Here is a 12621-nt window from a genome sequence, read left to right on the forward strand (position 1 = left end):
ACTCGCAGCTATCCATCATCAAGGAGGACGAATTGCCAAAAAGGAGGACATTTAGGCGTCCTCGGAGGATATTTTCAAAAACCTGAAAAAGGAGGACAAATCCTCCTAAGGAGGACGTATGGTAACCCTACTGTTATCCATTACATTAAAGATAGTTCGGTACTTTTTCAACCATACGGGTTTCATTGCACTTTGTCACAATGCTGTGGAATGATCATGACTTCGGAAATGTGTTATTTTCAGAAACGTTTGTAGCTTTGTACTATTTCTCGTATGCTGCGATACGCCCAACCAATCAATCAATCATTCGTTTGTCATACCAGCGAACATCCGGTACGGACCAGGATGACTACGAGGGGCCGCAAGGCCTTATTACACAGTCGCCACTTGTAATTAAGGTTTCAAGACTTCCACAGGGGAAAATTGTATCGAAACTGTAATTCTCGTTGATAAATTAACTTGCAGTGGCGAGGAGTGTATAGTTTCAGTACTTGAAAAAATCGACTTTTACTATACTCGACTCGAATCATAAAAATTATTACTCGATTCAGTCGAGTACTCGAATCATTGTGCCCAGCCCTAACTATGATAGCATGTTTATTGACTTCACTTCGCATATTTAAAATCAATAGGCTATACGGTACATTATTTACTCCTCCCGTCAGTTTAGTAACTGAGTTGATGATTTTTTATCCCTGCAGACCTGTTTTTCTTCTTTATTTATAATTATTTCTCGTATTCGCAATATAACTACATAGCATTGGAAATAACTATACGAACTATCACCAATCATGACTCCTCTGCATTGTATAGTTCAGTCTTGATTCTCGAAGTTGGAAACGCGCCATTACATTTCTCGGTAAAATCTAAATAGCGCAGGCACGCATGCCGCATGGTTCGCATCCCTCCTTCCATCGGTAATGAGCATCGTTCGGATTTAAGTAGGATTTGGACGGGATTGTGCATGTTATTGTGGCGGTCGGATCGCATACGGCTTCTATTTCGGATTTTATTCTGATTATCTAGGATAGTTGTGACCAGACATAAGTTTTGAAGAATAAAATCATCAGCTCGATAACCAAGCACAGATAGGGGTCATCTTGTGATAGGCTGGTTCTGGTCGGTTTATTAACAATTTTTATCACTTCGATACACCATAAAAATTGCGACACAATGAAAAGATAGGAAGGTGTCGAAGCGACTTGGAGAAGTCTTTGAAATCAGACACCCGCATTGGCCTAGGCGATGTAAAGGAGGGGCATGCACATTGCAAACGGAATGAAAATTGAAAGAAAATAGTATAGAAAAGCTAGCGACAAAAATGTGGTGGCACTCTGGTAACACTCTAAAGCCGTATATCAACGGGGTAAACACCAGCTAACCATTTGCTTATGTCGTAACTGTATCATTACGGATTCCTTGGTGAGACACTTCGTATTTGGACGGATTGCTCCTAAGATACTCATTTACTCAAGCTGTCACACGGCGTCGGATTGTCAAATATCAAAATCCGCTCATCACCGCCACCCATTCTTTCTTCTACAATTCCATATAATGACCGTTTCCATCAGTTCCTTCATAACAACACAAAATTGGGGTATGCATGTAATAGAGAGGACTCTGATAAAATGACTTGATGAAGTCTATTCATCAAGCATACACGCTTGTTGCAGAAAAAATTGAAATGAGGTATGCAATGCACGGCGGGCTTCAATGTTCATTAAAAGAAGTGAAGAATATATTCAATTGAACTACTGCAGGAAATGACAAAAGCATGACTCTTTGCATACATAGATGTCTTGTTGGGTCGGCATATGTTTTAGTATACTGCAGGGAGCATACTTTGCGAGTCATACTGCGACACTTAAAGACGGGGCAGCATATCATCTCCTCTTGCACTCGGCTATCTTATTCCACTCTCGACTGCATGGTAAATTTCTGTCATCTCTCCACAATTCATTCCATCGACTGACACCTTGCGCCATTAGTGTGAAACCGTCACTCATAGTCAAGTGACTCGCAATCGCAACTCGTCATTGTTGTGTAAACTCTTTCGATCCCCGAACAAAAGTTCTTCTTGATGTCGGATCGATTCGTCGCTCAATCCGCAGGTCGCGTAGCTTTGAGAATGTTGGTTTTTCCCGAGACGCTGTCAATATGAGGAAAAATTAACGTTTGATCTTCCCGAAACAGCCACCGACATCTCTACCTGCATGACTTCTAGCTGTCTCTGCGCGAGATAGTAGGCCGTGTTCGAGGAGACTGTGGACGGCTGCGTGCTCACACTCGAATCTGAGATCACGTGACCGTTTCCCGAGTCTCCGATTGGTGTAGGCGCGACAATCGGCTCCGATTCTGCGTCGTCCGCGGGAGAAGGCGCTAAATAACCCGCCTTTCGCGCCCGAAACGGCTTTTCTGCAACAAAACCAACCTATTAGAAAACTGCCATATGTCTCGAATAGAGAGTAAACCTTTTCGTTTTTTACGGATCAGAACCGCTACGATCGCGCTCACAATGATGAGAACGCAAGCTCCAATACCGCCAACCACAACGGCATTGTCAGCGAGTAAAGTCAAAACATCTTTCGATTCCACGACGGTTCCAGATGTCGCTGGCTGTGAAGTGGCGGCCGATTCTGAACGAATGACTCTATTATTTGGATTTTCGTGTCATATCAGGGGATAGGAAGAACTCTCTATTTTATACATTTTATAGGATGTTATTTTGAAATCTGTTCGAGCTTCTGGCGAATTAACCCTGAATATTCTGGTTTATTTAAATATAAATCTATGATTCGTAGGCCTACTGAATTCATATAGGCTACCTCGCCAAGCGCATAGTTGTACCAGGTGCTGACGAAAAAACCCTAAATATTCTGGTTTATTTAAATATAAATTTATGATTTATTGGTATACTGAATTTATGTAGGCACCTCGCCAAGCGTATAGTTGTATATAATTCTAGAATCGAATATTCGACTAACTCACCGACCATGTCGAAAAAAAGAACGAAGCCGCAAGAGTCGAGAATGTCTCTCGCGCGAACATATTGCACGATGCTGATATTGCCTCGTGAAGTCACCGTGGGCTGGATTGGCGTGATCTTGCTGAATGCGTGTAGATCTCGGATCGTGATCGACTCGTCGTCGTGGTGCGGCGAAATGAGTTCGAAATGAAACGCTTTTCCGATCGGAGCCTCCAAAGTCCAGATCTGAATTATAAAATGTATTGAAAAGAGTATAAATCAGTCAGTTATTATATTGAAATAGATATATACATGTATAAAGACAGCAGGATGATGAGCGGATTTATCATGATTCGAATCCAACTGGAAGCTTGCGCCTTTACAAATGCTATGATTGGGATTGGTTCATTTATATTCGCTTTGGCCGTTTGAGAGACCCACTTTAGAGTGCTTCTATCACAGGGTGTTAACTGTCCGTGTTTGGCTTTCGATTTGATCTTTTTGCTTATCATCAATATGGTCACGACTGTTTATAAGAACTAGACAAAAATAGCCGAATGTATGATAGAGTCCGAATCCTTTCCGAGATCGACCATCACTGGTGCCGATACGACTTAGCAGACAACTGCGGTACGATAGAAGCCTTTTTTAAAATCAGATCGGTATTATGATTATTTGGCAACAACACTCACTCACCAATGTTCTCTGTGCTCCATCACACTCTTGGACGAGCGACGAGTCGATCATCCCGGATTCTTCCGGTCGCAACGAACAGCCGCATTGACAAGCGTCGTTTTGTAACAGAACAGACTCGTAGCGTCGATCGCATTCTGTCTTCGAACCGTTTTTCACGGAAAGCAAGGTTTCTTCGCGCGCTAGATTTCCTGGAGATATAATTTGATAGAACATACTGAACAATAGCTGTGTCAGCGACGCAAACCTGTATTGTCTCGGCACAGGTGTCCGTTTCCTCTCGGTTTGGGATTGTCGCAAACTCTCCTCTTCCTCCGAACAATTCCCAGGCACGGACGATCGCATTCTCGCCATTCTGACCACGCCGACCAGTGCCCGTCGACAAGGAATCCTCAATGAAAGTTCAGAACTGACGCCCAATCTAAACATGGAATGGAATTACCGTGAGACGTGAACGAACCTGATCGGCCGGTCGGCTCGCAGATCCTCCTTGTGACGCGGCCGTCGTGTGTGACGTATTCGAAGCACAATCCCGCCGTCGTGGAATTCAAACGGTAGAAAGCGTGGCAAGGAAACGTTACGTGATCGCGCGCAGCTCGACTGGAGATCTCGCTCCCGTTCGCGGCTGCCGTCATCACGCGCACCCGGTCACGAGTGGGCGCGCACGGCGGCGACGTCACTCGCACCGATGCTCCTCGGCCTGGAGATTATCAAGCAGCGAAGGTGAACGTATTGTTCGTTAGTATGTTCGAGTTGAAGAGTGGCATGGAAACCATAGCAGCTAAAACCTACCCGTGCAAGGAAAGGGTTTCCCGATCAACTCCACATCGTATTTGCTGCTCAGCTCCACTTCGAGAACGTTGCTCTGAGCCAACGTGACCGCATCCTGGGTCGTTGAAGTCAACAACAGATCGATCCTGAACTTGCCGGCCGTGTTGAGAACTGCGCACGGAAGTACGTAATAATGTGGAAGGAAGGGCGCTTGTGTCGCGGCAATCGGAAAGTCGCGAGTCTTCTCATCTGCGATCGTGTTCGGATATTTAGGGTGGAGCCCAATTTCTCTGCTGAGTAGCGATTCTCTACTCAGCAACGATTTCGTTACTCAACTCACGCCAAAAAGTATACTCACACTCAAATGCGTCCAGATCGGCACTCAAATCTAAGTCAGCGCACCACCAGACTTAAGTGTCAATTTTCACGGTCGAGCAGCCAACTGCAGGCAACACCCGCCAAATACCGTAGTACCGGTACTGTCGTATATAGCTGATATAGGTACACTATTTCGTGATGTGAGGTTCTGCTGAGCGAATGAAATCAGTGGCGCTTGGACGGATGTTGTGTTTATAATTGTATTTGTAATTATCTTGTACCCTTTCGACTTCTTGTCGTACGGCATCCCGGTATACCGGAACGGTAACTTCTGCAGTCTCAATGCGCTAGCATCCCCCCGCCGTCGCCGTTCTTACGGCGACAAAAAAGCCCAGAAAAAGACCCGACAAAGAAAAAGCACTCACAAGGAATGGAAGGAACTAGAAAGGGACGTGGCTTCAAAAAGATCAACATCGAAAAGAACTGTGACATCGGGCACTCTAGGCCGAGGTGGATGTCAGTATAAAAAAAGATCGCGACTGCGTGTCGTTCGATATCCTCCTATCTGTTCATTACATCGCATTGTGTCTTATCGCATTCTACATTGTGTGTGACTTGTTCAGATGAATAATATAGCTTAACGATTATTATTATTACGCATGCTCTTTCCACAATTAAATATATGAAACATCTTGAAAAGACCCCCAGCATGAACCTCATCAGCAGATAGAGTTCCAGGTACTATCAGGGTTAGGATGAAGTCGCTATACCTTCAAGCCAGTTTAGACGATAGCTGCAATAAGATATTGGAAATAAGAGATACTGGATATTTAAGGGAGAAAATGTCGGGTGGGTCTAGCTATATCGGGAAGTTGAATGGTAGAGGGGCAAAGTGAATGGTTCAAAGAGGAGCTTCAATTGGAAAGAAATCCTGGAAATATGTTAATTTTGCAATTTATGTTCACGATATAGATGCATTATTTTGTTATTTCAGGCCTGCACTTACGTGTTCGCCTGCTGTGAAACTTATCTTTATAAATTTCGAATGGGGTTGTAGCGTCTTGCAAATATACTTCTGTGGGGCATAGGAACGTTCCGGGTATCTTCAAGGATTTATATATTTCTATTGGGTCATCTTCAAAGAGTGTGGATCAGCTGAGGCTATTCATTGCATTTAGATAAATCAGTGAGAACTGCGTCTAGTTTTTACGTCAGTGACGAAATAATGACGACAGCGTCGTGTTGTCATGACAAAATTGTTCACGCGTGTCTGGTCGAAGGCGAAAAAAATCTGGCAACGCTATCTTGGAAAACGACGTCTGGAAATCGATACTTAACTGAGCAGAGAGAATTGGCGCGCACTCAACGCTGAGTACCAATCGATTTTTAGTTGAGTGGAGATTCGCATTTAAGCAGTACTTAGTTGAGGAGAAGAATTGGGCTCCACCCTTAGTTTCAGGTTTGGTGTACTTTTGCGCATTGATCATCAAGCTGCCTACAGCAAGTCAACAACAATCCATGAAATCGCGTACTTTCGTGCTTTCGCAAAGAGTGTGGACACAACCAAGAATTCGCTTTCAAGATACATCCTTTAAATAACCCTGGCCTGCTACCACCGTTTCCACTCCTACCTTTGCTGCCGTTCAGAGTGACGAGCCTCATCGTCAACTTGTTTTCCTTCGCGATGTCCGAGTTGCACATTTCCGACTTTGATTCGATGGAAACCTGACCGATATGGAGAGTTTTTGCTGACAGGCACACGTGGTCGAAGCACTCATCGTTGGTGCTCAACTAGTTACGTCGTAAAGTCCGATTCTACTACCAGCACAAGTATCGCATTACAAGTCAGTATTGTATAAGTAGGCGAAGTATAGTTTGTCTAATAAACCGAAACTGTAGTAGAGTAGAAGAGTCAAAGTAAGCTAGTAAAAACATGAACAGAGAGTAAGTAATAAAGATAGCCAAAACCTACTTGTAGCACTTCGAAAAGTTAAAATTAATTCGTTACTGACCAATTATGGAAGCAATATGCGCGATACTGAAAGTGATATGCGTGTTGCAGTACTCGCTCAAGTGTTTATGATTTTAGACTTCTTCCGCTTCCACTTAGCAGTTTAAAATCTTTTGGGGTAAAACTGGGCCCAATCCGTTACTTGTGCTCCTTGACTACTCCTAGCAGCAGAGCACTTCTACCAGTGAATAGGATGAGATCAAATTGTTCACCTTGACATCGTTATGAAGCGCCACATGTTTCCTCGGCCAGTGAATGTTGATCCTCGGATATTTTCGACAAGTGACCGTGAAGTTGGCAGGAAGAAATAATCCTGAAGTATCAGAGATTCGTATTCGGTCAGTTCGTAGAAATTTCCGCAGAAACTCACCGCTTCGATCTTTGATCTTGAAAATGTACGATCCGGTTTTGAGGAAGTAGCCGCAGTCGAAAATCAAAGTCTGAACGGAACATGGATAGATAGATTGACTTATGATCGCCACACCATTTGGTGCAAAGAAAGATATAGGCCTACTAAACCCACACGCATATACATACAGAGCAACCATTCAAAATAAATAATGCTGCGTTTAGGAAATATAATCTGGAAAACACTGACGTTCAACAAGTGTATGTATTGCACCCCACGCATACAGAGGGTTCATGACCGATGCTATCGAAAAACTAATGACAATTTTGGAATCAGTGCCTTTATCAAGATAAGCAAAATTTTCTTCACGTGTTATTTAAGGATTTCAATCGAGTGCGAACTAACAGAACCTGTCCAGAAATTTGCCACATCAGATTATACATAACTTAAGTATAAAAAAGATTAGCATCGTGTAGGTGTAGGAGAATATGCAATACATATTTTTACTCAGTAATCATTAACGCTTAGAAGAAAGAGGTATATTCAAAGATATTGGTGGTTTGGATATTTTCTATATTCAATACCCATGTAAATTACCAAACCTCGATATTTTTCGTTATCCGCTGCGCAGTGATCGGTTCTCGCTCATCGTGGCGAAACAATTCGACCGAGCCGCCAACCTCCGCGTTCCTAACTTTCAACGTCACGTCATTTCCAAGAGCTTGGACGAAACGATCGGCTTGCAAAGTGGCCGTGGCGCTGACTACAAATCAATGCTCAAAGTATTACTCACTTTTCAACTATATTGGTAGTATGGTCCTAATCCAAACACATTTTTGTAGGGATAGTTCTGGTTCCTATGTTTACGCTGGCAGGTATAATTCCTGACAAATGTATGCGGAATTGTGCATGTGTGGGAGTTTATTTAGATTGACGCAGGTGTGCCCTCCTTGGCGAAACTGGCAAAAACCGAATTGAATTCTTTAGAATTTTGATTCGATTGCGGTGACATTGAAAATCGCTTTTACTTTCTATCCTCACCCCTGCATGTTATATAAGATATTACCGATGCGTATAGTCTAGACATTCATCATAGTACGTGCACACGATGAAATTTAGAAGATATCACTCAACGATGTGACTCAACTAAAATCACAGGATGCTCTAATACTCGCATGTAAAACTGTATTCGTCCCAAGATCTCTTTGCGTCCGTAAGGGGCACGCATTCCCACTCGGCATTGTTGGGATTCTCGGGGAATCTTCGTAGGCCGGGAACTATTTTGCACCACAGACCAAATATACGATTTCCATCTCACATATGACATGGATAACTCTGCGACCGAAAATTAATATGTGGCCAAGCAGTGGCGAAATCGAATCGATTTTATATTGACTAAAGTAATAGTTCAATATGTGAAACAAGCTTTGTAAAATCAGTATCATTTATGACACCGAAGGGTTCCCCATAGTTTCTTCTTTGTTGAATTACCTATCTTGTTTCGATCATGATGCAGCTAATGGCACAAAGTTGAAATCTAAAGAATTTTGATCATAAAGATAAGAAAACACAGGCATTTCACAAAAACGCTCAAAGGGCAGAACCGACAAGGTTCGCATATCGAATACGAACCGAACATTCGCACCCACCCTAATTTTATTCCTGACCGAAATAGAAAAACGCAATTATAACACGTGACCAACGAGGGTAACATGTCCTTACCGTACCGAAATTCGCACCCTCGATATACTTTTATGTATGTCCTTACCTTCAGATATCCGGAATGCGACGAAGCAGACAAATAAAAACATTCCGAAACAAGTTCCCAACTCTTGATTTATTAAGTACGTAATATTGCGATCTGTACAGAAAGTTGTCAGCTGGTCATCAATGAAACTCATTCCCGTCGATGACGCATTCCCATATTTTCATTGTATCGCAATCTTGTGACGCTCTTGAAATGATAAAATCATTAACAATAAACTCAACTTCGGAGTCTAACGCGCACAAGTACAACACACGCGCGTCCTCTTCATTGATTTAAGACAAAATACGGTAGTTTCAAGTAATTTCTGCTTTCTCATGTGTTATGGCGCAACTACTTCCGCTTCTTCTTCTTAACAGTTTTCAGTTTTCTAGCCAAAAATAGATTTACTTACTTTTTTAGTTTCCTAGTTAACAAAGAGTCTGGATACTTGCATTATTTTCTCAGGTGGTCATTTTTAGACTGTATATTCCCTCTTCCACTTCACAGTTTTAGGCAAAACTAGGCTTGTATACAATACTCACTCTTTCACTGACTTGGAAATGGCTACCGTACTTTTATTTGTACTTGAGTGGAAATGTACTGCGTTAATTCTACTTCTACTTGATTACTAGGGATATCCACTTCTTCAAGTCCAAATAAGAACAGGTTTTACTGGATGGACACCCAAGTTTGAGATTGTGATTGCTGGATCGATTTTTAGACACATATTTTCCCAGTGGTTTGATTGATGACTTCGCTAAGTCATCTCTAATCATTCCTTTTCCAAATTCTTGTGGCTGGTAAAAATAATCACGAAGTACACAAAGGCGTCTCTCAGTACTACGCACCTACGTCACAAAACTCAGCCAGACTCCTTGATCTCAATATCATCAGCACAATGATTACACATCAGTCGCCTACACAGTGAAGTGTGAACTCCATACAAATACTCTCGACCGCCTAAGGCGCACACAACCCGCCCAGCGCTATCTCTATAGTCGCATCAAACTTCGCTCGTAACTCGCCGTTAAATCGCGCAATAAATACAGATCTATTGTTTGCTTCGCGCGGATTTACGACCAAAAACCAACTTCAGGGTTCGCACATTTAGACTCAGCTGTTCGTGATATCCCTCAGTAGTTAGCATCCTATGCACCGAAGACCGTTTTTCATTCACGACAAACAACTCTTCTTATTTGTCAACAATTCCCACCTCACAAAGACCACAATTATCGCCTGAGTGCTAATAACTGAAGGCCAACTATAATGGGATAATAATTTGGTACAATGACATTCAGAACCATGGAGAAGAATCTCCAACCGAAAACGATCACAAGATAAATACAAAGAGATTATTATATAGCTACACGTTTTTTATATAAATAAGATTAGAATTAGAAGCTACACAGGTTTCTCCAAATTAGATTAGAATTAAAATTATATCGATATAGGATTTTCAAAAATTACTGAATACCTGAAAACTTGGAAATTAAATGAACTTTAAAATTTAAATCGGACTTCAGCATTCTCATAAGCACGAGAATGGAAAATCTCTGTACAGGAAGCTTGGCTCGTTACGCACTACACAGTTCTGTAGAATTTTCAGGAAAACCATAAATTAGATTAGAATTAAAATCGGAGCGTGGAAACATTTTGCAAATTATATTAGAATTAGATGACCGGCATTTCACACTAATTAGATAACTATAATTATCTAGTTGTCCAATTCTGCTATAGCACGGCTACTCAACTATTTTGAGAAGAGGTCCAGTTACAAAAGCTTAAAATTTGTATAAGTCCGTGTGACTCTCATTATATATTTTACAGTCATACAAATATAATACCTTATATTTATGTACAAAAGCGATATTAGCAACGGCAATAAGCGAAATGTATTTCATGTTCTGTTAGTCACAGCCAGTGGGAGAATTGACATTCTTTATTTCTTGCTAGTTTTTGTAATCTTGGTTCGTCTGAAGTGATTCACTGATAATACGGACGCGAAATCTATTCTTTGTAAAGTTCAAGTTTGAAAACGCTGTTTCGCTGCACTATGTTTATTTTTGCAAATCAACGATAATGTATTTGGCTTTGTCAAAAAGCTAAGCAAATACCGAGACAGATAACGTCCAGATTCAACTCCAGCCCGCCAGTTGAGTAGACCTATAGTGGCCTGTTGGCCCACTATGCTCAATAACTCGATATTCTCAGAAACTTGAAGCCTATTCGCCTGGACAAGTTAATCTCAAACTATTCACCCAAAATCTTCGACAAATAACAAAATTCCAGCCCCAAATCAACCTTTCATAATCCCTGCGATCGATCTCTGTCTTATCTGACGTACGCATCGCGTCTTTTGTCCTGTCACAATGCTAACATCACCCCCGCATTATTAAGAGGCCGATTTTGAAACATGAAATGAAGTCTCCGCTGTCGCGTCGCTCTGTAAGCAAACAATGGCTTAAGTCGCATCGTGGCGCGAATTCGCGGCGAATCGAACCAGTGCAATTGAATAATTCATGGAATGAATATGTTTGAGTTCAGAAATTCCACGGTTTTTGCCTCCATCACAATTCCACTGTGATGACAAAAACGGTTTTAATTTAACTTTGCGACATAATATTCGAAGAGGCGGGTCCAGAACTTCAACATACGATCAAATAATAATATAACCGACCATATTGAAATAAACCCACATATTTTCGGCCGACAAGGAGTCGAGTCGATTAAAGGAAAGATTTTATGCAACCAGACTGTAATGTCAGTTCTAGTTGGAAAAGCTATGGAGTTTCACTAAGATCAAGTAATATTATCACCCCTTGCAAATTCAATTCTTTTCGCTGCCTTTCGTCTTATAATCAAACCTTTCAGGCCAGACTTTAAAACGCAAATACGTGAGGTTTGGTCTGTCAATACATAGTACATTGAAGGTAATTTTGTAGTTTTTCGACAATGCCCATTTCATAGCAATGACAATGCAGTGGATTGATCACGACTTTACTGAAATGTCATTTCCACTAACGTGGAAAATGATGTGCAGACTATAATAATGGTTGATAAATTAACTTTCAGTCGCAAGGATCGTACAAAATCATCTCTCCCGTTTCGATTAGAAAGATTAGATCTAATACCATAGAATACATCATTGGCATGAAAGGATAAGAATAATAATCGAGGCGAACAGATGGCTCAAACTCAATCTACTATTTTTAGATTAGTCCGCACGCGAATTCCTTCAGTTGCGAGATAATTGCCGGAACTGACTTTTCTCCTAATTATCTCGCGTACAAATTTACAGCAAAGAACAAAGAACTAATCTTGCGACCGTCCCGTCACTACTTACTTTTATCAAGTCCGTCGTTTCGTTATCGGTTTGTTTACCGAAGCCAGCGGGATTACATTCGTTCGTCACAACGGCTCCTGATTCGGATTCCACAAACATTTGCGTTGTTCAAGTCGATGTCATGAATATCGAACATCGCATATTATGACAATGACACGACAACGGACAATGCGTCTGCGTTATCAAAACAACTAGAACGAGATTTGTGTTCGAATCTTTCATGTTTAGCCTTCGGGTGGACTCTAATTATTACATAATAACGCTAATAGCACGAAAACATCGCATTAGCGCGCGAGAAAAGGTTCTGTTCCTCCATAGTCCATTTTTAGAAATGGAAGAAGTGGTATTGCGGTTCGTCACATCGACTTTAGGTCTGTAAAATTTAACACACATTTACTCAACACAAAGCAAACCATATTATAGA

The 12621-nt window shown here is 41.6% G+C and overlaps 1 protein-coding gene and 1 long non-coding RNA gene across 2 annotated transcripts in view; one reads left to right on the plus strand and one right to left on the minus strand.

Moving 5' to 3' along the window:
* Positions 1-5856, plus strand: part of LOC145444730 (uncharacterized) — a 75938-nt gene extending 70082 nt beyond the window's left edge. Inside the window, exon 2 of the long non-coding RNA XR_013916779.1 lies at positions 4710-5856. This is a non-coding gene — a long non-coding RNA (uncharacterized LOC145444730). The remainder of the gene's footprint in view (positions 1-4709) is intronic.
* LOC145444728 (uncharacterized) lies at positions 1593-10201 on the minus strand. The gene is made up of 13 exons (XM_080322735.1): positions 8876-10201; positions 7710-7870; positions 7129-7198; positions 6971-7071; positions 6379-6472; positions 4451-4678; positions 4119-4358; positions 3906-4049; positions 3662-3849; positions 2989-3211; positions 2472-2636; positions 2210-2415; positions 1593-2149 (listed from the first exon to the last, which is right to left on the minus strand). The coding sequence occupies exons 1-13, from the start codon at positions 9006-9008 to the stop codon at positions 2009-2011; spliced, it is 2094 nt and encodes a 697-aa protein (XP_080178861.1). The 5' UTR covers positions 9009-10201; the 3' UTR covers positions 1593-2008.
* Between the last annotated feature and the right edge of the window lie 2420 nt (positions 10202-12621).

The sequence above is a fragment of the Botryllus schlosseri genome, chromosome 8, assembly GCF_051294905.1.
Source record: "Botryllus schlosseri isolate E-star chromosome 8, Bs_hap1, whole genome shotgun sequence".
Classification (NCBI taxonomy): Eukaryota; Metazoa; Chordata; class Ascidiacea; order Stolidobranchia; family Styelidae; genus Botryllus; species Botryllus schlosseri.